This window comes from Neophocaena asiaeorientalis, unplaced genomic scaffold (assembly GCF_003031525.2).
Source record: "Neophocaena asiaeorientalis asiaeorientalis breed wild unplaced genomic scaffold, Neophocaena_asiaeorientalis_V1.1 scaffold130, whole genome shotgun sequence".
NCBI classification, from domain to species: Eukaryota; Metazoa; Chordata; class Mammalia; order Artiodactyla; family Phocoenidae; genus Neophocaena; species Neophocaena asiaeorientalis.
Genome location: NW_020173397.1, coordinates 3,658,964 through 3,685,749, shown reverse-complemented (window position 1 = coordinate 3,685,749; position 26,786 = coordinate 3,658,964). Strand labels below are relative to the sequence as shown.

Sequence of the window (26,786 nt, the reverse complement as noted above, 5' to 3'; positions counted from 1 at the left end):
TCAAATTGAAACATTTTTTTCTCCAGCATAGCCAGTATAGCTGTTTGCGCAGTAGAAGCCTCTTCTCCTTACTAAATTATGTAATCTATGTAGTGACTCTCCCTTTCTAATTAATAATTAACATTGTCTTCCAGGCATTCTAGTCACTTCCCAGTAAAGGAACCTTCTGTGATTACAACCTTGCTGTGTTTTTATACATTCTTTTCTTTTGCTTCTGCTTTGAGACAGTAGTGTGAACACACATTTCTCAATATTAGAAAAAGCAGTTTCAACAAGTAAAACGCAAAAGCCAAAAAAATGTATTTAATTATAATCAAAGATCTAATGGCAAATTTAAGGGAAACCTCTCACACGTGGTTATAATGTTCTTCTGCTTCTTGTTTCGTTTCTTTCCTGGGCCCTCCAGCCCTGCAGGATGGCTTGGTAGAAAGAGTGCAGGCTTTGTAGTGAGATCTGAGTTAGAAACTGTACTCCATCGCTTCTTAACCAAAGTTGGACATTTTCAGTCACTTCTCTGGATTTCATTTTTCTCAACAGAAAAATTGGAATAATAACGCTTCTCAGGATTGTTGTGTAGATTAAATGTGATAAGTGCAAGCACTCAACAGCATCCAGTAGTACACTGTAGGTGCTTAACAAGCTCTCTCACACCTTGCCCTGCCCAACGCTCAACTGAGTATATTTACAGCTATTCCTCTGGGTCTTTTGGTCCATTTCTGTGCATGTCTTCTTTATTTCTAATGATTTCTAAAGACAGCTGCACTTGGTTATTAAACTATCCTAGTGTCCTAAGAGGTTGTTACATAAAACTTCCTGCCTGTAGCTTAATAATAAGTTTTTTTTCTCATTTTCTTGCTTTAATTAAAATACATACAGGTACAGAAAATAGAATATTATGTTACCTTCCTGTCCCCACCTCATTTATCTTCCCAATGCCTTGTAAATTTATTTGAAATTATCTCAGGTCATAAGAAACTGGAGAAAAGGAATTCTAAGTCTTATATTAATAGAGACACAGAGAAGTACTACCTGAATGAAAGGTAGCAATTTAAGAAGAAAATTTTAGACAAAACCATGTCCTGTATTTTATTTCTTCTCCCCCAAACATGGTATTTTTAGTGTTATTTGTAATACAGAAAATTACAAAGTTTTACCTGCCCAAGAAATGTATTTCCTACGTTTATCCACACACCATGTCATAAAGAATCATTAAAATGAACTTTACAATATTAAATACTCTTCTTGCCCTGGGCAGATAGATCCTTCCAGGTTATTTTATGAATCTTTGAAAACTGTTGTTCAGAGAAGATTAAAGCCGGATCAAACCAGGTTAAACAAACATGAGTTTATTTTCTTTTTCCAGCAGTGCTGCAGGCAAGGGCAGTAGCTCTGAACTGCCAATTGTCCTGCAGGCAGAAACACACAGGTTGCTCACTGGTTTATTAAATTCGAATCTGAGGACAGAAAGCAAATTATCTCTAAGGGAACTTTATCACCAGGGTGTCTGTTCAATAGCGATGTCTATTGCTGCCTTGGACATTACACAGAAAGATCAATGACAGGCTGGCCTGAAACCACCCTTAGAGTAAGTTTCTTCCCACTGACCTTCGCTTAAATTAGTCATCCAAAACATCCTTTATTCTTAAGATGGGGAGGAAAGCCATCTTCTAGAGCTCTCAGTTGACTCTTTATAAATTGAGCGTTACTACGAAACAGTCTTTCTTTCATAAACCAGGATAATTCATTCTCCCCAATCAGGCTGAGCATTTCCATGTATCTTTTGAAATTAAGTATATAAACTCATGCAAATTCCAGTTAAAAGTTGTAGTAGCCAGCATTCTTCAGAAAAGCTGAACTAATAGGATATATAGGAGAAGGTTTATTATAGAAGTGGGCTCACACATTTATGGAGGCAGGAGGTCACACGGTCTGCCGTTTGCAAGCTGGAGAAGCAGGAAAGCTGGTGGTGTCATTCAGAGTTCCAAAGCCTGAGAGTAGGCATACGTCCCAGTCCAAGCCTAAAGGTCCAAGAATCAGGAGCACAGACATCCAAGGTCAGGAGAAGATGGGTGTCTCAGTTCAAAGAGAGAACGAATTCTCCCTTCCTCAGCTTTTTTATTCTATCGGGCCTTCTAAATATCGGACGATGACCGTCCGTATTGGCAATGGCAATCTGTACTCTCTCCACCAACTCAAATGCTAATCTCTTCCAGAGACACCCTCCCAGACACACTCAGAAATAATGTTTTACTAGCTATCTGAGCATCCCTTAGCCCAGTCAAGCTGACACATAAAATTAACCATCACAAAAATTAAAATATCTTGAATTTTACGAAAATAGATAGCCAAATTCAAACCCAAACAAGTCCTATTTTTTTATCTTCAGAGCAGTGTTTTGGTGTATTTTGCTGATGTCTACAGCATACCAATGCCAGTTAACCTGCCAGGCTTTTCCTATTTCTCAGCTGGCACAAAGCCAGGGATAGCTCTGAGTACATAGGTCTTCAGGTCTGTTGGTCACAGGCTGATTCTCTAGTTGGTAGGTTGAAAAGACAAATCTTTGTCTCTTCCTTACCACCTCTCCACTCCTTCAGAATTTTGACTACTTCATGGGTGTCATATTCTAAAACTATTTTGTATTTCTATTGCCTCAAGGACAAGTAAAGATACGGCTGCTCTCCAGCAATTTGGCTTCTATGCAGAACTATTTAGAAAACCGTAGGTCGCCGTTTGGTAGAGATCTCCTCTACCCAATTTTGACCATAATTTTAACATCAAAATAAATACTAATTAATCGTCTAGACAACAAAGAACAGATAAAATGGAAGTTCTACTTGATTCCAACAAATAAACTGGGTTAATTAAAGAAAAAATTGAAATTGGAGGTAGGCCTTAATCCTTGTTTTCCTCTTGGACTTTTACCCTTCTACACATTATCCATTACCACATCAAACTCTCCTTCAGACTCTGCATGTGATTTTTTTTTTAACATCTTTATTGGAGTATAATTGCTCTACAATGGTATGTTAGCTTCTGCTGTATAACAAATTGAGTCAGCTATATGTTTACATATATCCCCATATCCCTTCCCTCTTGCATCTCCTTCCCACCCTCCCTGTCCCACCCCTCTAGGTGGTCACAAAGCACTGAGCTGATCTCCCTGTGCTATGCGGCTTCCTCCCACTAGCTATCTATTTGACATTTGGTAGTGTATATATGTCCACCACATGTGATTATTAGTTTATTACCACCTAAAGAGCAATAATTTCAAGTCTCTTTTAGCTACTCTTGAGGAAAAGGGCCAGGCCCATGGAGAAGGGAAGTGGATGCACTGGGGACCCCACGTGTGATGGTTCTGCCCCCCACATCACCCCTTCTCCTTATCCTCTGATGGCTGCAAAGTAGGCACTGAAGCTGCTTGCTCAACCTAGACCAATAATTCTGGTGGGTTTCCATTCTTAACACTTACGATTGGTTGAAGAATGTCCTGTAAGTTTCATATCTACCTGAAGTTCAAATGAAGTCATACAAGATTAGGATGGACCCTAAACCAATGACTGGGGTCCTTGTAAGAAGAGGGAGATTTGGGTACAGACACATGCACAGAGGGAAGACGACGTGGGGAGACACACAGTAAGAACTACCTGTGAGGATGGAGTCAGAGATTGGAGTGATGCATTGGTAAGCCAAGGAGCACCAAGGATGGTTGACTGTCACCAGAAGCTAAGAGAGGCAAGAAGGACTCTCCTTCAGAGCCTCCAAAAGGAACCAGCTCTGCCAGTGCCTTCATTTCAAAATCCTGCTCTCCAGAACTGTGGGACAAGAAATTCCTCTTGGTTTAAGCCACCCGGTTCATGAGACTTTGCTATGGCAGTTCTAGGAAATGAATACAAAGCCCAATTTCTCCTCGAATTCCACTGCTCTGTTCTGTGTGGGATGTCTGGGGTGGGGAGAGTCCAAGAGGGAAGCAAGTGTGGCCTTAAACCTAAAGGCTACCCCCAAGCCCTATCCCATGAACTCAGCACATCACGAAGGTTTAAAGTAATTTCAAAAGGCCACAGGAGTGAGATAGAGACATTAATGAGCTGGGATGGTGGGAGCTACAAAGCCCACCAGCTGCTTAAAGGAGTTTCCCCCTCCTTTCCTCTAGCCCACTGGTGCCCTGAGGGGAAGTGTTGCAGGACTACCCCATCTTCCCATTTGCGAAAATTAGCCAGGAATGAGTTTTTACATGAACTCTCCCAATTATTTGTTTTAAAAGAAAATTCTGTTGCAGAATGAAGCAAACGCATGTATGGCTAGGCAGTTCCTCATTCTAGGGCATCACCTGTGGTTCCTGGGATCAGGGGTCCTGTGACAGCACCCCACCATCCCGTCAGTTTGCTTGAGCTGAGACGTAGCAGTGTTTCTGTTGACCGTGTTTGAAGTTTTTCCGTTTGTTTAATTTTTTTTAACTTTTTATTGTATATTGGAGTATAACCAATTAACAATGTTGTGATAGTTTCAGGTGCACAGCAAAGGGCCTCAGCCATACATACACAGGGATCCATTCTCCCCCAGAGTGCCCTCCCATCCAGGCTGCCACATAACATTGAGCAGAGTTCCCTGTGCTATACAGTAGGTCCCTGTTGGTTATCCATGCGGCAGTGTGTACGTGTCAATCCCAAATTCCCTAACTATTCCTTCCCCACAACCTTCCGCCAGTGTTCACTCCCAGTATAACGTGTAAACCGATTCTTTGACATTCAGGCTTTCAACTTCCAAGCGTGTTTTCTGGAACTCATCATGTATAAAAGAAAGGGGCAACCTGTTGTGACCCTTTGAGGTTTGGTTTTTTTTTTTTAATTACGTAAAATTTTAAGTGAGTCATGATCTAACAATATTAAAGATAATATTAAATTTAACTTAACAGTTTGATACTTCCATTGTCTGTTGAAAGGAAATTATCAATCCATAATTCCTCCCTTTGCAGAAGGGGAGAAGTGATTTTCTAAGCTGCACTTTAAAGGGATTTACTTATAAGGGAAGTGTTGCCTTATGACTCAGAGGCAGGCGAAGACATGCTGCCTCTGTCATCAGCAACTGGGCTTCTGTGGAGAATTACCCAGAACATCATAGGTCGCCATTTTAGAATAACCCTCCTCTGTAGGGTGACAGGATATTGTGGAGTTGGCAGTTTTTGTCCTCTGTTACTAAAGCCCCCAAAAAGAAAAGATCAGCATGTTTAAAGGTCCAATGTCCCCAGACAGGGTTAGATTTATAGGACTGACAAGGTCAGCTCTTCAATGGCTGTAACCCAGAGCCTCATACTGAGAAAGAGAGATTCAATTTGTCTCATAATTCCAAATATGCTCCCAGCCACTATGGATCTGAAGTCTCCAAATGACAGTGGAGGAGCAACTGCTTCTCTGTGTGATTGGTAATTTATTATGTTGTGAATTAGATGACCTCTTCTCTTGTAGAGAAAGTTAAGTCCTATGTCATACTTTTATTTTTACTGCTTGCTGATTTATCATCTTTGACTTTTCTCTGATACTTATCAATGTTTTAAAAAGAGCAGGTAGGTCAAGGTTAACTTTTCTGTTCTAAGCCATAAACAGATTTACATTTTCAATTCTTTTTATCTAACTCCATCACTATGCGTGAGTATTAGGAGGAGTCAGAGTTCAATATCAAGCTAATAGCTACAGGTCAGTCAGTAGTCTGAAACAGGGAAACAAAAATGAAGTAGAAACTTTGAAACCTCATGAAGAAATAGACATGAAAATGAAACTGTCCTTGAACTGGATTTAGGCACTTTATTCATAGAACAAAAATGGATGCAGTAGTATTAGGTGAAAAATACTTTTTCTAAGTTGGTATAGGATCCAAATTGAAGGGAAGCAAGTATCTAAATATTAGTATTGAGGTGCATTTCAGAAGTTCCTTGAGTTCATCCAAATTAGCCCCCAAGGCCAAATGTTAGCTCTGTAGCTAATTCATCCCTCATCAAATTCCCAAAAAGCAGATTCAAAGCAATAGGTCATTGTATAGTTAGCTTTTATTTGCAGAAATAAATGGTATATGTTATAGCTGGGTTTGAAGAAGCTGATGTCAGTTTTTTCATACTCAGAACCCCATGGTTATTCCTCCATAGTGGAGTTAATCGGTCTTCTAGCAACAAGTTCTATGGAGGTGACATCACAGAATCATCTGCAGAATCCGTTCCCTTCTCTCCACGTTCACTGCCACCATCTCCTGAACAAGTTCGGTAATTTCTTTAAGAGATTGGATTCGTCCAGTTATAAGGGCTTAGGACCCAATTTCTAATATCTTAAATTGGTGACTCATATGACTGGAGCATCCAAAGGAAACTGCAGCCTTCAGGCATGGATGGAAACAGGGGTTCAAAGATGTCGTAAGGTCTCGACCTCTCCTTTTCTCTGTGTCTCTTGGGCTCTATTTATCTTTGTTTGGCTTCCTGAAGACATGATTTCTTTTGCAGGCAAAACGACTGCCAACGGTTCTAGGCGCCCATCTCCAGAGTTAACAATTCAGCAGAAAGACGGTTTCCTCAAATAGCTCCTGATTTTGGTGAATTGCCTATTTCTAAACCAATCACTGCAGAGAGGAGAATAGGGTCTCCTGATTGGCCAGGCCTCCTGCGTCCTTGCCCATCTTTATACTCTAGATAGTACAGGAAACAGCTTCTCCACTGGAAAAAGTAATGCCGCTTTTTCTATACATTTATACAAATGTGTGCATTATGGTATATAACACAGTGGAATCATTTCTAGTTATATAACCATCTAAGATCCTCCTGATTTATAGAGGCCTGGTATACAGGAGGTAGATAGTAGATATCTACAAGTGCATGAGTCCAGTTTTTCATCCCCTTCCATGACAACTTGTGGTCACCCGTGTGTTCCTTAAGCATAATCGTGTGTTGCCAGACTTTAGAGGGGAAGAACTACTGCAGAGTAGTCTCAGTCTTAACAGAGGCCTTTATTAATGCTTGAAACAATGGATCTAGGAGGGAACAGAGCTTTAGTTAACAGAGCATTTGGCTAGTGCACTTACGTGGTGCATTTTATGTGCCATGCACTGTTCTCAGCACTGCACATCTCTACAACAACCCTATGGATATAGTTACTTTTATTTTTATTTATTTATTTATTTGCGGTATGGGGTCCTCTCACTGTTGTGGCCTCTCGCGCCGTGGAGCACAGGCTCTGGACACAGGCTCAGCGGCCGTGGCTCACGGGCTCAGCCGCTCCACGGCATGTGGGATCTTCCCGGACCGGGGCACGAACCCGCGTTCCCTGCATCAGCAGGCGGACTCTCAACCACTGCGCCACCAGGGAAGCCCTATAGTTACTTTTATTATTACAGTATCTCAAATTTAAAAATTTACATACGGAGACATTAATTTACCCAAAGTCACATAGCTCGTAACTGGTAAAAGCCTGATTTGAGGCTAGACAATTGAGTTCCAGATCATATGTCCTTATTCACTACACCGCACTGCTCAGGTAAGGAAGTGGTTGAATTTCCCAAAAGAGCAGTTCTCCCAACTTCATATTGCGCCCACAATTGGATTATCCCTAGAAAGAGTAAGTGGCCACAGAAGTACGATGTGATTTAATGACAGCTACTAAAAATTACAAATCCTTCTACAAATTTTCTCCTTCACTGATCTTCTCCATTGTCTGGAACTCTAGCACTGGAGGCTTAGCTCTTTGTTCAACTCTTTGTGAAAAACAATGGGAAGATTAAAACACTAAACCCCTGTGAGCCACTAAAATCTTGAAGATGGGTAGTACAGTAGTTTGTAAATTTCCTTTCTCATTTCATGAGACCCGTAGGAAATTGGATAGGGAAGTTTTGAGGAAACTGGATTTCCATAAAGGGAAAGAAGAGCCTTGTGAGAGGTTGTGAAGAGCTAGCTGGGTCCCATAGCTGAGTAGCCATAATATGTTAGGTGCCTTTTGTGCAATGGAAACACCAAAATTAGGGATGCACGGATGGAAATGACACTGGGAAAAACATGTGTACAGCACTTTACAGTTAATAGAAACTTCCACGTATATTATCTATTGTATAAGATAATCATCATAGTATCCTGTGTCATTAAAAAATAAAGACTAATGTAGATCAGTGGCTCTCAACTTGGGGTGATTTTGCCCCCAGGGAACATTTGGGAGATACTTTTGTTTGTCACGACTTGGGAGGAGGGGCAGAGCTACTGGAGTACAGTGGGTAGAGGATAAAGATGCTGTTAAACATCCTCCCCAGGACAAAGACTTCTCTGGTCCAAAATGTCAGTAGTGAGAAACCTTTTTGTCTTGGAGCATAAGTCATTTGGCCACAGGTCATACACTTAGCAAGTATCAGGGTGAAGGCTAGGACCCAGGTCATCTGATGACAAATCCTGTGCTTGTTTCCTTATTCATATCCTTTGGCATTATACAGTATGCAGTGTGATACAGGCTTTTTAGGTTTGGGGAATTTTAAATGGTGTAAATTTGGTGCTTTGAAAGAGTCAGCTCACCCCTCAGAGCGTTTAATACACCATAGGCCTATGTTACTTCGTGGAAGTAGACTCCATGTCGAAAACACAAATGTCACCTTCCTTATTGAGTTCTCGTATGCCAACATTTCACAGTGTCCCGCAGATTATTTTGTAAATGGGAATATGATTAATTCCTTTAAAGCTATTTTTGTGAGTATTGAGGTAATTAGGATTTCATCACCACTCTATTTTTGTAAGTACATTCTGCTGTTTGGCTAATGGGGTATCATACGTTCTTTATTGAGCAAGTGTTATGTGTATATCTATGGTGTAAATGAACAAAGGGCCTCCTTGTCTGTATCCTGTACATTGATTTGGGATGACCCAGTTAATTCGTAAATTGCCTTCAGGTTGTCACATGGTGTCCCATTTTCCCCATATATACCAATGATTAAATAAGAGGACAGTTTTGAAGAAAAAGAGAACTACTACCTAATAAATACCAGGACTCTCACTGACCCTCTTACATAAGTTTTTACTCTCATCCTAGAAGATTGGTACTACGAGCTCTATTCTATAGATGAGGAAGCTAAAACTGAAAAAGTCGCCTCCGTCCAGTCACACAGCTAGAGCTGAGAGAACTGGAATTTGAACACCCATCCTTCTGATGCCAGCATCCTTTGTAGAGTTCTCACACCTTCATACTGTCTCATCAGCCTGAATCATAGAACCTGGAATGGGTTGTCAGGAAGGCTGTCACTTCTCTATCCCTAAGAGCCTTTGAGAAAAGTATATGCAGCATTTGCGACCCAGTGCATCTAAATCTTCCCTTGATTTTAAAATGTTTAGCCAAAATTCTATTAAGTAAAGCTGTGCCCATCCTAGTCCTTTTGTAAAGGACTCTGTTAAGGTTGGAACTAGTGCCAAGTGGTTCAGTGACTCTGAATTCCTTTAACATAATATTGATTTTTCTTTTATGATATTTATTTACTCATTCACTTCGTCACTTAACAGGTGCTTACAGGGCATCTACTACATGTTGGTCCTGTGTACTAGATCCAGGAGATTGAGTCCTCAAACAAACACAGTCCCTGCCCTCAGAGAAGCTGATATTCCATGTGATAGGACAGTTAACTAGTAAACAAAACTTCTGATTGTGTTGAATGGGAGGAAATAAAGTGGCTGAAGGAAAAGAGAATAACAGGAAAAGGGAAATTCACTTTAGAAATGTGAGTCAGGAAAAGTCTATAAGGAACAGCTTGAGGTCCTGAGAGGGTATGAAGGTGACAGCTATGCCCTGATATCAAGGCAGACAGAACAGCAAACAGAAAGGTCCTGAGGTGGGAAAGGGGTTCGGATACTCTAAGAACTTGCAGAAGGCCAGCGTGACTAGAGTTCACCGAAGGGTAGAAAGATTAAGATGAAATAAAGTAGGCGGGAGAAGGGCGAAGGCCAGATCCCTTAGGCTTTGTAGGTTCTAGGAAAGAATCTCTTCTAAGTGCAACTCAGAGCCAAAGAAGGATCTTTAAGCCTGGGGGGTGACATAGTCTGATCTATATTTTAAAAGATCCCCTGGCCACTGACTGAAGAATGCATTTGAGGGGCAGGCGTAGAAATAGATCATTTAAGAGGCTGTCGTGAAGGGTTGGGTGAAAAACAGGGAGCAGAAGAGATAGAAGTGGGTAGATTTGAAAGATACAGTGAAGAAGATTCAACAGACATTGAATGGGCCATCTGTTTACCTTTCTTATTTCTCCAACTAGCCTCGAAGCCATGCTGTGTGTCTTATTCATCTTTGCATCTCTCCCTTCAGCTGTAGTCAAGTTTAAAACAGGGTTCTCTCGAATCCTTCCTGTTCCAGTTTTGTGTCTGTCAGTGAAAGTGTTTCCTTCCCACCTGGTAGTAGATATTTGTCCCTAATTGTGGGCCCTGAGATGTGCCATCTACATTTGCTATTTTGCCAAAGTCATACCATGTTGTGGAATATTTTAATTTTTTAAGTTCAGTTTTTGCATCTTTTTAAAAGTGTATTGTCTGACATATTTCAGAAAGAAATATGCTTAATAATAACTCACTTAATTTAAGCCTGCTCATCTAGAAGAAAACTTTCAATGAAAATGCATAAAGTGGCCCATCAAGGGATTTATTTTTTCTTATTCTTTAGCAGTTTTAAGACTAACGGTGATCTACAGTAAGCCTTCTCTTTGCATAATGTGGTTAGAGCTCTCAAAGAGAGAGAATGGTTACGAGTCTCCTTTTTCTAATAGTTATTCCAATAGACTGTTGAGACCATGTTAGCAGGTATTAAGAGTACTAAGTCATGCATCCTAATCATGTGTATGTAGACGAATATCCTAAAGATGAAGCTGTCAAGTGATGTAGCCATGATTTAATAGTTTGAAAAGGACAGAATGACAGAAATAATTTCCAGTTGGTCATATGGGATAAACTTACTCTTTTGGGTTGATTTGCTTTGATTTCAGAATTACCATTTCTGAAGATGGAAGCCTCAGAATCGTCAATGTGACTAAATCAGATGCTGGAAGTTATACCTGCATAGCCACTAACCATTTTGGAACTGCTAGCAGTACTGGAAACCTGGTAGTAAAAGGTAATTACTAACCCAGAGAACATATAGATTAATATGTGTGTCCTCATTTCAAATAATGTAATCTATTGAAGTGACATCCTTCATATTAATATGTACAGATATCACTGTGTTGCTAAATTAATTCATCATGGCAAACATGATATGATTAATAATTCTTAGGGAACTGTTGGTAATGCATATGATTGAAAAGCTATCTTATTTCAGGATCATCCAATACAATTTTGAGAATTACAGCCATTGTAGCTATTATAGTATTGTAAGTAATGTTATCTTCAATCCTTTAATTAAATTTCTTTCAAGTCTCTATAGATTTGGAATTCATGTCTAGGAACACTGTGCTAACAAATTAAAAACCCATGACTCAAATACTAATTTTAGCTAACATTGTTTAAGCAATGACATTGGCGATTTTTTACAAGAGCTGCCTTGGTTATTCAGAGGTATGGATGTGGATTATTATACTAATAAAGGGCTTTGACCACCCCTGTGTTTTGCTTCAGTCACCCAGCCAACCCTGTCAGTTTTAAAGAAAGAAAATTTTCCACATCCCTTAGCCTGGGTGCTTTATAGTAGAGACAGAAACTCCTTTATGCTCTTGGCATGGCACAGGATGTAAGTCTATTCCAACACCAGGTTGATGGGCTGGGCTGAAAGTACCAAGTAAGAATTATGAGAGATGAGATTTTAATTTACATTTAATTTGCATTTCTATCACTTTATATCTTGCCCCCGAGTCAGGGATCTTGGCAATGATCTGACTGAGGAAGATAAAGGTTAGGTTGGTGGGTTTCTCAGGGTCACCAGTAGCAGAAGAGGGATGTGAACCCAGGAATCCTGATTCTGCATTTTCCCTGGTTCTTTCTACTGTGCCAGGAAATCTTACTCATTTTTCCTGTTTCTCTATAATAGATACAGATGTGTTATAGCATATTTATTATTTCCCTCTTGCCCATTTGTAGCTCCCTCTGTGAAGTAAGAATACCTAAGGCAAATTAAAATATCCCCAAAAGAATATTTGCCTCTATTTTAATTTAAAGAAGAAAACTAAAAATTACCTAATTACGTATTTCGTAGTCATTAGAAGTTGGAAAAGTACTGCCACTTACAGAAGCCTTTTTATCATAAACATACTTGTCTATGCAGATAGAAAACTGTAAGTTCAAGAGTCAGACGTAAATCTGTATTTGGATGGACTCCAGCTATTTCAACCTACTCTTCACTCAGAGCAATAGTGTGGGTATGTGACTATGTGTTCGTTGTGTTTCACAGGGCAGAGGAAAAACAAGTTAGTAAGACTTGTAAAACAAAATTTCAGCTAGACATCTTTGCTAATGTATAGCTTTCTCAACTACAAAAGGAAACTTAGTGATGAACTAGGACCAGGAGGAACCGCAAGGTTTCAGAGCTGATCAATGACAGAGCTGACACCTAACTATAGATGATTTGCTAGTTATGGAGATAAAAGAGAAGAGTAGGCAGAAGTCTTCAGTAGTGATGAAGAGGCTGGGCTTAGACTCAGAGAGATCTGGCTTTGAATCTTATTTCTCCCACTTACTGGCTCCGTGACCTTGGATGAGATAATTAACCTGTGTGGGGATAATAGCAGTGCTGACATCATCGGGTTGTTTTGATGACTGAGATTATCCATGTGAACCGCTTAACATGGTTTTTGGCACTTAGGAAATACTAGTAGTTGCTTTGCTGTTGTTGTTTGTATTTTAACAGAATGGCTCTACATACCTTCTAAATCTTATTGAAATGGAAATTCATGAAGTTTCCACCCATTAGGAGAATCAGTAAAGAGAAGGGAGCCTGCCACAAAGACATGACTGAGACTGTGAAAGACTATGAACAACTGAGCAGAGACGTCATATATGTGCTGCTATGTATTGTTGAAACTGGGGTATTTTCACATGTAGGAATAAGTTATATCCTGTGTTTGGTTAGTATCCTTCTCATAAAACTGACTTCCTCAGCTCTCAAAATAGTTGGTAGGAAGGAAAGTCCGCTCTTTCCCATCAGAGTCCATCTCCCAGGAGTACCACCAGCCCCAGGATAAAAACATTCTTAACCATGCATAGAGTTCCCTGCTGCTCCTCTTGTAGTGAATTATGGTACAAAGCTTAGAGAGACACCAGTGATGAAATGCACAATGATTGCCTCCTTACTTGGGTGGATATAAATGTTACTGACATAGTAACTTCTTTCTATGTTAAGAAACTTAACACTTCATTTTTTGCCTTCTAGTAAAATGTAAACAGTGATTCTACATGTATGATATAACAGATTATTTTAGGCAATCCAGAGTTAAACTGGTTTTTTTAATTTAAGTAATTATTTCTTTCAGTGTATATTAGGAAAATGCTAGGTTTTTTTTTTCCTCTTTGTTCCTGTGATCTGGTTCACATCTGCACAAATTTCTTTTTTTTTAATTTAATTTATTTTTTTATACAGCAGGTTCTTATTAGTTATCCATTTTATACAAATTAGCATATATATGTCAATCCCAGTCTCCCAATTCATCCCACCACCACCCCCACTGCCACTTCCCCCCCTTGGTGTCCATACGTTTGTTCTCTACATCTGTGTCTCAATTTCTGCCCTGCAAACTTGTTTATCTGTACAATTTTTCTGGGTTCCACATATATGCGTTAATATATGATATTTGTTTGTCTCTTTCTGACTTACTTCACTCTGTATGACAGTCTGTAGATCCATCCACGTCTCTACAAATGACCCAATTTCGTTCCTTTTTTATGGCTGAGTAACATTCCATTGTATATATGTATCACATCTTCTTTATCCATTCCTCTGTCGATGGGCATTTAGGTTGCTTCCATGAGCTGACTATTGTAAACAGTGCTGCAACGAACACTGGGGTGCATGTGTCTTTTTGAATTATGGTTTTCTCTGGGTATATGCCCAGTAGTGGGATTGCTGGATCATACGGTAATTCTGTTTTTAGTTTTTTAAGGAACCTCCATACTGTTCTCCATAGTGGCTGTATCAACTTACATTCCCACCAACAGTGCAAGAGGGTTCCATTTTCTCTACACCATCTCCAGCATTTGTCGTTTGTAGATTTTCTGGTGATGGCCATTCTAACTGTTGTGAGGTGATACCTCATTGTAGTTTTGATTTGCATTTCTCTAATAATTAGTGATGTTGAGCATCTTTTCATGTGCTTCTTGGCCATCTGTATGTTTTCTTTGGAGAAATGTCTGTTTAGGTCTTCTGCCCATTTTTGGATTGGGTTGTTTGTTTTTTTTAATATTGAGCTGCATGAGCTGTTTATATATTTTGGAGATTAAATCTGTGTCCGTTGATTCGTTTGCAAATATTTTCTCCCATTCGGAGGGTTGTCTTTTCATCTTGTTTGTAGTTTCCTTTGCTGTGCGAAAACTTTGAAGTTTCATTAGGTCCCGTTTATTTTTGTTTTTATTTCCATTACTCTAGGAGGTGGATCAAAAAAGATCTTGCTGTGATTTATGTCAAAGAGTGTTCTTCCTATGTTTTTCTCTAAGATTTTTATACTGTCCGGTCTTACATTTAGGTCTCTAATCCATTTTGAGTTTATTTTTGTGTATGGTGTTAGGCAGTGTTCTAATTTCATTCTTACATGTAGCTGTCCAATTTTCCCAGCACCACTTATTGAAGAGACTGTCTTTTCTCCATTTTATATCCTTGCCTCCTTTGTCATAGATTAGATGACCATAGGTGCGTGGGTTTATCGCTGGGCTTTCTGTTCTGTTCCATTGATCTATATTTCTGTTTTTGTGTCAGCACCATATTGTCTTGATTACTGTAGCTTTGTAGTATAGTCAGGGAGTTTGATTCCTCCAGCTTCATTTTTTTCCCTCAAGACTGCTTTGGCTATTCGGGGTCTTTTGTGTCTCCATACAAATTTGAAGATTTTTTGTTCTAGTTCCGTAAAAAATGCCATTGGTAATTTGATAGGGATTGCATTGAATCTGTAGATTGCTTTGGGTAGTATAGTCATTTTCACAATATTGATTCTTCCAATCCAAGAGCATGGTATATCTCTCCATCTGTTTGTATCATTAATTTCTTTCATCAGTGTCTTATAGTTTTCTGCATACAGGTCTTTTGTCTCCCTTGGTAGGTTTATTCCTAGATATTTTATTCTTTTTGTTGCAATGGTAAATGGGAGTCTTTCCTTAATTTCTCTCTCATATTTTTCATCATTAGTGAAAAATGCAAGAGATTTGCATTTTGTTAGATTGTTTATTTGAAGCTATCTGGTCCTGGGCTTTTGTTTGTTGGTTCATGGTGTATGATCCTTTTAATGTGTTGCTGGATTCTGTTTGCTAGTATTTTTTGTGTGTGTGGTATGCGGGCCTCTCCCTCTTGTGGCCTCTCCTGTTGCGGAGCACAGGCTCCGGATGCACAGGCTCAGCGGCCATAGCTCACGGGCCCAGCCGCTTCGCGGCATGTGGGATCTTCCCAGACCGGGGCACGAACCCGTGTCCCCTGCATCGGCAGGCAGACTCTCAACCACTGTGCCAACTGGGAAGCCCCTGTTTGCTAGTATTTTGTTGAGGATTTTTACATCTATATTCATGAGTGATATTGGTCTGTAATTTTCTTTTGTTGTATTTTCTTTGTCTGGTTTTGGTATCAGGGTGATGGTGGCCTCATAGAATGAGTTTGGGAGTGTTCCTTCCTCTGCAATTAGTTTTCAAGAGTTTGAGAAGGATGGGTGTTAGCTCTTCTCTAAATGTTTGATAGAGTTCACCTGTGAAGCCATCTGGTCCTGGGCTTTTGTTTGTTGGAAGATTTTTAATCACAGTTTCAATTTCATTACTTGTGATTGGTCTGTTCATATTTTCTATTTCTTCTTGTTTCAGTCTTGGAAGGTTATACCTTTCTAAGAATTTGTCCATTTCTTCCAGGTCGTCCATTTTTTTGGCATAGAGTTGCTTGTAGTAGTCCCTTAGGATGCTTTGTATTTATGCGGCGTCTGTTATAACTTCTACTTTTTCATTTCTAATTTTAATGATTTGAGTCCTCTCCCTCTTTTTCTTGAAGAGTCTGGCTGATGGTTTATCAATGTTATTTTTCTTCCAAAGAATCAGCTTTTAGTTTTATTGATCTTTGCTATTGTTTTCTTTGTTTCTATTTCATTTATTTCTGCTCCGATCTTTATGATTTCTTTCCTTCTACTAACCTTGGGTTTTGTTTGTTCTTCTTTCTCTCATTGTTTTATGTGTAAGGTTAGATGGTTTATTTGAGATGTTTGTTGTTTCTTGACGTAGGATTGTATTGCTATAAACTTCCCTCTTAGAACTGCTTTTGCTCCCTCCCATAGGTTGTGGCTTGTTGTGTTTTCATTGTCATTTGTCTCTAGGTATTTTTTGGTTTCCTCTTTGATTTCTTCAGTGATCTCTTGGTTATTTAGTAACGTACTGTTTAGCCTCCATGTGTTTGTGTTTTTTACGTTTTTTTCCCTGTAACTGATTTCTAATCTCATAGTATTGTGCTCAGAAAAGAGGCTTGATATGATTTCAATTTTCTTAAATTTACTGAGGCTTGATTTGTGACCCAAGATGTGATCTATCCTGGAGAATGTTCCGTGCGCACTTGAGCAGAAAGTGTAGTCTGTTTTTGGATGGAATGTCCTATAAATATCAACTAGTATTGTATTTATTGTTCATCTCTGTTCTTTAATTCTTCTAGGTCTTTGTTCAACATTTCTTGCATCTTCTCAATCTTTGCCTCCATTCTTTTTCTAAGGTCCTGGATCATCTTCACTGTCATTATTCTGAATTATTTTTCTGGAAGGTTGCCTATCGCCACATCATTTAGTTGTTTTTTTTGGGTTTTATCTTGCTCCTTCGTCTGGTACATAGCCCTCTGCCTTTTCATCTTGTCTGTCTTTCTGTGAATGTGGTTTTTTTTCCCCAGGCTGCAGGATTGTAGTTCTTCTTGCTTCTGCTGTCTGCCCTCTGGTGGATTGGACTCGGAAAATACTAGTTTTTGATGAGGCAAATGAGTACTTTATTTTTTTTTATTTGCGTATAATTTCTTTACAATGTTGTGTTAATTTCTGCTGTACAGTGAAGTGAATCAGATATATGTATACGTATATCCCCTTCCTCTTTGTCCTCCCTCCCACCCCACCCCCATCCCACCCATCTAGGTGGTCACAGAGCACCAAGCTGAGCTCCCTGTGCTATATAGCAGGTTCCTGGTAGCTATCTATTTTACAGATGGTAGTGTACTTATGTGAAACCTAATCTCCCAATTCGTCCCACCCTCCCCGTCCCCCTGTGTCCACACGTCTGTTCTCTACATCTACACCTTTATTCCTGCCCTGCAAATAGATTCATCTGTACAAATGAGTACTTTAAAAACTGAGATTTTGTAGTAGACGGGAGAGTGGAAAGGATGGGACCAGAAGAGCCCGGTGGCCTATGAAAAGAGGAAGGCAGAGATCTGTAGGCAGGAACTGTGAAGTCAAGCTATGATGTTTCCCCACCTGATGGTGGGGGGAATTCATTTGTTTCAAAGCAGAGTTCTTCCTGGTATTCAACTGTAGTCACTTTCTCCACAGAGGCCCTCTGATTCTTATATTATTCTTCCAGGTGGGGTGGGACAAAGCAATATGAGCTGTATCTGGTTAATTTGTTCACAGGGTTAATCCTGTTGCTTGGGTAAGGTCAGAAGATGTTTGAGAGAACATTTATTTCCCATTGCTTGATTCTGAGTCCCATTAACATTAATGGGAAGTACACAAGTGTGCAAAGGGGCATCCAGACCACCAGGTCTCCGAGAAGGACATTAACATAAATGGAGAAATACAGTTTAGAAATCTGCCCCGTAAAGCACGGTAAAGGCAGAGAAAACCATTCTGAACTCCGTATGAACTGTGCCAGGTCCTGAATCTCACATCAAAATACTTGAGTGCTGTACCTTTAATGTAAATGTAGCAGTTTAGTCCAAAATAGATGGAGCACTGTGTTTTAATTCAATTTAGAGATCTACAAAGGGACTAATTTATCAGAGAAGTTGCACTCTAACCTTAAAATGTGCTTGTATTTGTTTTGATCTCCTCCCATGTCTCAGATTAAAACACTGTGAAGGTCAGGAATGAGAACACATCTTTAACCTTTTTACAATAATTCCATCATTAACAACACTTTTAAAATCCAATTCTCTTTCCCCCGACCCCCACCCCAGTGTTTTGGAGAGAAGCTGAAGATACTGTCAAACACAGGGGCAAGTAAGTAGAGGCAGGGAAAGAGAGGACAAATCCACTACAGCAGGTACAGTAGGTTTAAAATACATCTCTAGCAGGCAACCACAAAATGGAGAAATATCCAGATTATGCTTGAGCAGGCTTCCAAACTGCAGAATTCTGACAGGTGCCCAGGGGGCTCTTGATCATCATCCCATCATCTGAATTTCTAAATTTGACTGATTTAATTTTTTTAGCTAGTTAGCGTCTATTTGGAATTTTGGTTTGCTATTTCATTTTAAGCAAGAAGAGTTCTCGAGTCAGACCCTTGGATCCTAACAGAAAGCATCATATTTGACCTTTCCTGGAAGAAGTGCTTTAGCGATTGAGAACTATATGGTAAGCAGGCCACATTTCCATGCAGTATTGTACTTACTAATTCATTTTTATCTCTAGAGCAGAGTTAAAGGCATGCCATTTTGCATGACACAGTGTCTTTACTGTACAGCTTTCCTATAACGGATACTTCTAAGTAGCAGTCCTCAACATGAGTGACTTCTCTTTGTCTTGGATATAGTTCATCAAGATAATTATGGTAATAGCAGCCCTAGGTCTTATTGATCACCTCCAGGGCTCAAAATGAAATGCAGGGCTATAAGCTGTGCTGTTATCTAGCTGAACTACATCCAAAGTGACCTTGAGTAACTCTGTGGCTGGTGGTTCCAGACCATGCTTTGAGAAACCATATCCTAGAAAGAACTTTGTACATGCCACCTTCTAAGTGGAAGTTCAGTGGATTCCCAGTGCCTCACCCCTAACCTAACAAATCTGTATCTTTAGGGATGAGACCTGAAAACACTACATTTTTAATAAACTCATCATACACACCAAAGTCTCAGAAGACTGCATTTTCAGGGGTTGGAAAACTATGGCCCACGGGCCAAATCCAACTAGCCATCTATTTTTGTACAGCCCAGCAGCTAAGAGTGGTTTCCACATGTTTAACTGGTTGAAAAGAAATCAAAAGAATAATAATACTTTCAGATATGTAAAAATTTTATGAAGTTCTTATTTCAGTGTGCATAAGATTTTAATGAAATGCAGCTGTGTCATTTGTTTACCTATTAATGATGGTGGTTTTGCCCAGCAGCCGAGTTGAGCAGTCATGACAGAGATCATATAAGTACCTACATAATATCCTCAGTTTTACCTCTTGACCAGCAAAGCCTAAAACGTTTACTATTCAGCCCTTTACAGAAAAATACTTACTAATCCTTTCTTTTGATAACCTTTTCCTTCCCCAGACAGATCATGAAAATTTGTTCCAAGGTGTAGCCTAGTCAGGTGACAACACAACTGGAAATTTTCACATCTCCTTGAGTCTGATTACAAGCTGGAACTGGTAGGGCGATTTCTTTCCCAGGCCCTTAGCTCCACCCCAGTATCAAAATGATTGATCTCAGTACTTGGATGTAAGGTGAAAATCCAGAGGAGAGGCAAGTGGATCACTGATTGAGAAAGTGGAGGATAAAACCTTGGCAGACACTGGAACAGTGTACTCGCTCTGACTGTCCAGGAATTGAGAAACCCTCACACTGCTAGAACCAGACTGTTATACCAGGGAGAATCCTAAAGTGTATCAGCTGAGCATATAAACATGTCATCTGAGGTTTTCCAAGGTATTAATCTCTTCCTGAACTTCCTACTGTCACCAGCCTAAATCAGTCGAACTGTCCAACATGTAGAATACACATCTCTCAGGCTGCAGGCTGTTCTTTTACTAATAATTTCTTTTTTTTTCTTTTGAAGTTTTTCTGTACACAAATTTTATCCTGATTCCATCTGGATTTTAAAAGATTTCTTAATAAATAAATTTAATTTAAATTTTTAAAAATTTTGAATAAACGTATAAGTATATTTCTTTTCTTTAATTTTTATTCAGTGCACAGAATTACTTTGATTTTAAGAGAAAAATAAACTTGTAGTTTAACTGTCTTGATAGAAAAAGGGCTCTCAGTAGTATTTAACTAAGACCATATATATTCCTAATAAGAGATTATTTTGTGTTCTCATTCTGTAACCCTGCAAAGTGAAGATGTTCCTTTGGCTTCCTGAACATTTAATTCATTTTTTTCCTTGTCAGAATTAGTCCTCATTGTCTATTCCATCAAGAGTTTACTTATGTTTAGAAGACAAGATACTATCCTATACATACAGGTAGCAGACAGAAAGGAATTTTCTTACCAACACCGAAGAGTTTCTGCAGCATTACTACAATGCACTATAAAAAATCATTCTTCTGTTTTAACTGTAGGAAATTCAGAAATATCAGCCTTCCCGTGCGTGGCATGACCGACCCGATAATGTAGAGTCTTTTCAATTGGAACCTTTTTTGAAAACGAGTTTGAAGCAGCCTACATCCTCTATGTAAAGTTATTCAAGGCTTTGTCCATATTTGACTGAGGATCAATCAGAAATCAGTAACCAGCAATGACATTTGGCTACTAACCCACAACAAAAGCTTTTAACATCGGGCCCTTATAACAATACGTTTCAACCTAATTGGATGTCTTCTACTGGAACCAGTTATTTTGAGATGATAATTAAGGGTCTTTTTAATAGGATTGACACAAATTCTGACCCAAGGCATCTAGAATAGGAAGGAAAAGTTTGTTGTTAGAAGTGCTAAATGCTAATTAAGTTAGATTTCCTGGTAGAAGAACAGTGGCCAGAACATTTCAGTACTAGATCCTGTTAGATGTGAGAAGACCTACCACACTGGAGTTTGCAGCAGCTAAGTCAGTTAGCAGAAGCTTAAAGAAAGGGTAGATGATTGTGCCTCTTGTTCTTCCTGTGCTCATGGAGCATGACATAACCTAGAACTCTCTTTATACAAAGACACGAAGCCAAGATTTCAATGAAACAGAGCATAATTACTTCCCCTGAGATTCTTGTGAGCCCTAATGAGGGCCACATAGATTTACTAAATAGTGTGCCTTTAGCAGTATCAGTCATGGGTATGATCGTCCTCTTGTCTGATCATCTCTGTAAAAGAGCTTCTCTCCTTTTATAATGTTGAGATTTAAATTTATTAAGACTGTATGTCAGGACAGTCTACCCTGACTCCATCGTACCCATCATTTCTCCATTCTTGGTCCAGAGGGAAGACATAATTCCTTAACTATTGTGCTTCTCTACGCCAACTCTGCCCTTTTCCTAGGAAGGCCTCTATGCTGAAAGTAGCTTTCACGTACTTGCCTTTAGTATAAAAGACATCGTGTGGATCAACAAGATTTTGAAGAACTGTCCGCCTCATTAGTAATCAGGGAAATGCAAATTAAAGTACCAGTGTGATATGACATTTTATATATAAGACTGGCAAAAGATAGACATCTAACCAAACCTTTTGTTGGTAAGAATGTGAAGAAAATGGTACTCACACAGTATGAGTAGGAATGTGACCTGCAATAGTCACTGGGGAGAACAAGTAAAATTGGCCCAGCAATTCTATTTCAGGGTATTTACTCTAGAGGAAATTACACGTGTTCTGAGGTAGACTTGCAAAGATGTTCATTATGTTGTTTGCAATGACAAAAAAAAAAAAACAAGCAAATTAAAGAATAATACATATGGTAGTATTTCATATAATGCATATAATATGATTAATAGAGAATTAGTAATAAAAATAATACCATATAATGCTTAAACATACAAATACATGTTCAACATAAACACTAACTCGTGATTATATTTGCAAGGGAGGGAATCTGGAGGAAGGTTACATGAAAGAACTTTAGCTGTATTGATAATATTCTGGGGGGTAAATTTTAAATGTATATTCAGGGGGAAAAGCCTAGAGACCTATGGGAAAAATGTTAAAGACTGTTAATTCTAGAAATGGGAATATGAGTATCAGTAAACATTTTTTGTAGTTTTACATGTGTGATATCTCTAGTTAAAAAGAAAACCTCAGGTCAGAATTCCTCTACGTGGTCAGATATTATAGTCAAAATCATCCAGAGAGTGGTTCTGATTTTCTCCTTCTCTCCCAGACATTGTAGAATAGAGAAGACCTTATTCCTAGTGATATTTAACCCGTTTAATCCAAGTATTTTCTTTTAAGGAAAAAACCCTACTGTAGAATGAAATAAACGGTTATTTCCTAATGAGTACTTACCAATCAAAATAAACAAAACAAACAAAAAGGCAAACAGAATATGACTCTTTGGCTTCATTAAGTGTGAAGCACATAATTGATTGCGTTCCCTGCTATTCAAAGAGACTTGTGTTGTACTGGTTTTTAATTGAACTTATTACCACAAGCAGATAATAAGAAGTATATTGAAGATATCCATCTGGCTTGCCCTGAAAACCTCACGTTTCATTCTTCACGGCTGTCATAGGCCATACTAATTGCCTCATTTCAGCTGTCTTACAATCAGTATGATCTAGCTATAAATGTGATAAAATCCTTACTTGAGAGGAGGTTGATATTAAAAAGCATAGATCTCTGACCTACCTCTGCTACCACGTCTGAACACATGCCCAGCATTATTAAAGTTATATATTTTTCAAATACGTAAATAAAAATCCCTCTCTTTCTCACGTACGTCCTTTTAAGTTACGTCTGTCCTCTTATATCTTGCCATACAGCTAGTCCCCTACTGAAGGAAAAAAATGGCTTACATTGAGCTTTGCAGTGATAAAATGTTTCAAGATCCACGTGGTTTATTTTCAACTATAGTGAGTTTTCTTTTTTATAATGTCCAATGTTGAAATGGATTTTGAATGGCTAATTGTGTTATAAATAAGGAGGAAAGTAAAATTAAGCACTTTTATCTTCTGTTCCCAAATATTGAAGCTCCCTGTGTTTTGAGAATAATGTTTTGTCATGCAGACTGGTTTCATAGGGACGTGCTCTCTCATAAGCAGAGGGGTGTGTGTGTGTGTTTCACGTCATCCTGCTCCTTGTATTTTAGAGGCGGCCGCATGGGGGAAGCCAACACTTGGTTCCCAACCTTGAAAAGGAAAATTTGGCCTATTACAAACCCTGAACCAGAAAAGAGATGTGTCAGAATAATTCATGAGTGACTCTCACCTACCTTCCTTTCTTGGCATTTGTTCTCTATGCCAGAGGCAGGAGGGGTATTGCCCTCCCAAACAAGTAACCTCACCACACCATGATTGACTTTCTCTGGCTGTCATAGGCAATCACATCTGAGAAAACCATCCAAAAGACTGTGTAGGCCTTTAGGTTAAATACAGAACCTGACCAAGATGAAAGCAAGTTAATTAACATTTCCATCAACTCTCTCTGATTTACTCTAGCAAGATCCATTTCTAAAAGGTTAAAATGGTTGTCTCTTTTATGCAGCCATTTGAAGAGCTGAAAGTAGGCTACTGGTTATGGGAGAAGAAATGTAAGCAGAACATTTAGAACAACAGTGGATTTTTACACGGCCTTCTAGCAGTTCTATAATCAGTGTGCAAAAGTGCAAGACATGTTCCTTAGTGAAGATTAGCAACATCTGCTTTGAAAATTTCCCGAACTGGAAAACATGTTCCCTATTATCATATTAACTGCCCCCCCCCCACTTTCTCTCTCTTCAGCAGTAGAACTGTTTATAAATATAAGTCAAGCTTGGGCATGGCCTAAAAGAGTGAGATCCAAAGGGTCCAGTCAGAAGTGCCTTCTCTTCCATACCTACTCTTATAATCCTAGCCCACATCTCTTCTGATATAACATCTATCTCCACTGTCTCTGCCCACAGCATAAGTAAAACATCTGGTGCCATTTGTGCTAATACTTTTTGATGAATAAGACAAAAGAAACTGAATTATAAAGACCAGTATAGATGATGAGGGGACACTGATGCAGTCTGAATATGAGGGAATAGTTAAAGACACAAAATATGTAGCCATCTCTCTCCCTCTAGGACACTGTGAGCCTTGGACCACAAGCCACAGAATTGTCTAGGGGTTTTTTTTTTGTTTTTTTTTTTAAATAAATGCACATTCCTGGACCCCTGACTTGATGAATAAAAACCTCCAGGGGTGCAACCCAGGAATTTTCATTTTTAGTAAGTTCCCCAGGGAATACCTGCATACATCAAAGGTCAAAAACCTAGGCGCTCACAGTCTAAGGATGCATACCAATAGCCAAGAAATAGAGCTGTGTTCAAACTATGGAAGGAATAGGAAGGAAGGGAAGGAGGAAAGGAGGAAGGGAGGAAGGAAGGAAGGAAGGAGGGAAGGAAGGAAGGAAGAAAACAGTGAGTGATTAACTAGGGGAGTGAAGGTAATCATTGAACTGGGAATTAAAAGATGAATAAGAGAGGCTTCCCTGGTGGTGCAGTGGTTGAGACTCTGCCTGCCAATGCAGGGGACACGGGTTCGTGCCCCGGTCAGGGAGGATCCCACATGCCGCGGAGCAACTAGGCCCGTGAGCCACAACTACTGAGCCTGCGCGTCTGGAGCCTGTGCTCCTCAACAAGAGAGGCCACGGTAGTGAGAGGCCCACGCACCGCGATGAAGAGTGGCCCCCGCTTTTTGCAACTAGAGAAAGCCCTCGCACAGAAACGAAGACCCAACACAGCCAAAAATTAAAAAAAAAAAAAGATGAATAAGTTCACCAGGTTAAAAAATATAAAGGTAATTGCAGGCAGAAGAAATTTATCTAATGTATGAGAGGAATGAAAATCCCTAGCAAGTTCAGAAAAAATACATTTGAAAGGTGAGATGAGAACACTTCCAGAGAGGCAGCCCGTGAAACACTATCGATCACATTTCAGCAACTGTGGACAATAGAGAGGCAAACATTTTGATTTTCTTTTTAATGCAAAGAAAACAGGTTCCATCAACTGTACCTAAATGATCTTGACACCAACTTCAGGGGAAATTTTACATCTTCTAAGAGAATTTAAAAAGAAAAGCAGTTATCACCAACAGAGGATTTTTAAAATTATTTTTAAAGTATGTGATAATGCATATTATTTATAGAAATATTAGGGGAAAAGATAATCTCATCATTCAGAGAGATCCATATAATCTTTATGTTTTCTTCCAGAATTACATCTAGGCATGCATATATATGAAATATGTGTATATGTATATACGTGTGTGTGTATGTTTAAATCTATGTCTGTCTTTTTTTTTTTTTTTGATGTGGACCATTTTTAAAGTCTTTATTGAATTTTTACAACATTGCTTCTGTTTTATGTTTTGGTTTTTTGGCTTCGAGGCATGTGGGATCGTAGCTCCCCAACCAGGGATCAAACCTTCAACCCCTGCACTGGAAGGCAAAGTCTTTACCACTGGACCACCAGGGAAGTCCCTATGTCTGTCTTCTAAGCTGTAAATAAATATCCTTGTTACTAAAAGATTATACTATACACACTGTTTTATAACTTCTTTTGTCATTAATAGCTTTCTGCCGGCATAGATTTTTGAACAAGAAATAAGTACTAGCCTTATTTTCTTATAAATATGTTTCTTTCTCCTGCTAGTCAAAATAGCATCAGGAAGAAGCTTTTAAAAAGACTCTCTTGGGCTTCCTTGGTGGCGCAATGGTTGCAAGTCCGCCTGCCAATGCAGGGGACACAGGTTCGTGCCCCAGTCCGGGAGGATCCCACGTGCCACGGAGCATCTAGGCCCGTGACCCATGGCCGCTGAGCCTGCGCATCCGGAGCCTGTGCTCCGCAACGGGAGAGGCCACAACAGTGAGATGCCCACAAACCGCAAAAAAAAAAAAAAAAAAAAAAAAAAGACTCTCTTGTGATACCTGTGTGGGCAAGATGGAGAGAGGATACTGGAGGATAATTTGCAGGACTGGTTAAAATGTTGATTAGGGCATTCATGTCAACCTGGAGGGGAGATCCTGAACTATCCCTCTGCACTTGCCTCAACCTTTTCCTATTGGAATTTCTTATCAGTGACACATGATGTTACTAATAATATGCTGAGTACATTTTCTGATCACATGAACCATTAGGGAATAGATGAAATGACAAAGTCAGTATCCAAAATGACCTTGAAAAGAGAATCATGTGAACCAAATGTAACAAGATTAATTTTAATAGTGGCGAATGTAAAGATTTTCACTTGTCTCCAAAAACCAGGTTGAAAGAGTCAAATTTTAGGGTGAGGCTGTGTGTTAAAGGTGAGTTAACAATATTCTATGCTTTTAAAAAAAAAGCAAATTACATCTATACCTTAATAGAGGACCTAAAACAAGAGAGGGACAATCTGAAAATCTACAGTAGACCTGATGAAAGTATAACTGGAGGAGGATTGTGTTTTTATTTTGAGACTGACATTAAAATTTAAAATCAGCCTAGAGGAAGACAACTGAGCCAGTGATAGGAGACACAGATGAAGGAGGTTAAGCAAAGAAGAGGATTTAGGTAGGGTGAAAGGGGAGGGATAATCAATGTTTTCACACATTTAAAGAGCTATCAAACTCTATGTGGTATCAAAAGGCAGTCCCT

At 39.2% G+C, this 26,786-nt stretch overlaps 1 protein-coding gene across 1 annotated transcript in view; it reads left to right on the top strand.

The window, feature by feature from the left end:
- Nucleotides 1–26,786, top strand: part of CNTN4 (contactin 4) — a 482,944-nt gene that overhangs the window by 396,007 nt on the left and 60,151 nt on the right. Inside the window, exon 11 of the mRNA XM_024747094.1 lies at nt 10,975–11,102. Coding sequence (XP_024602862.1) covers nt 10,975–11,102 — 128 coding nt within the window. The remainder of the gene's footprint in view (nt 1–10,974; nt 11,103–26,786) is intronic.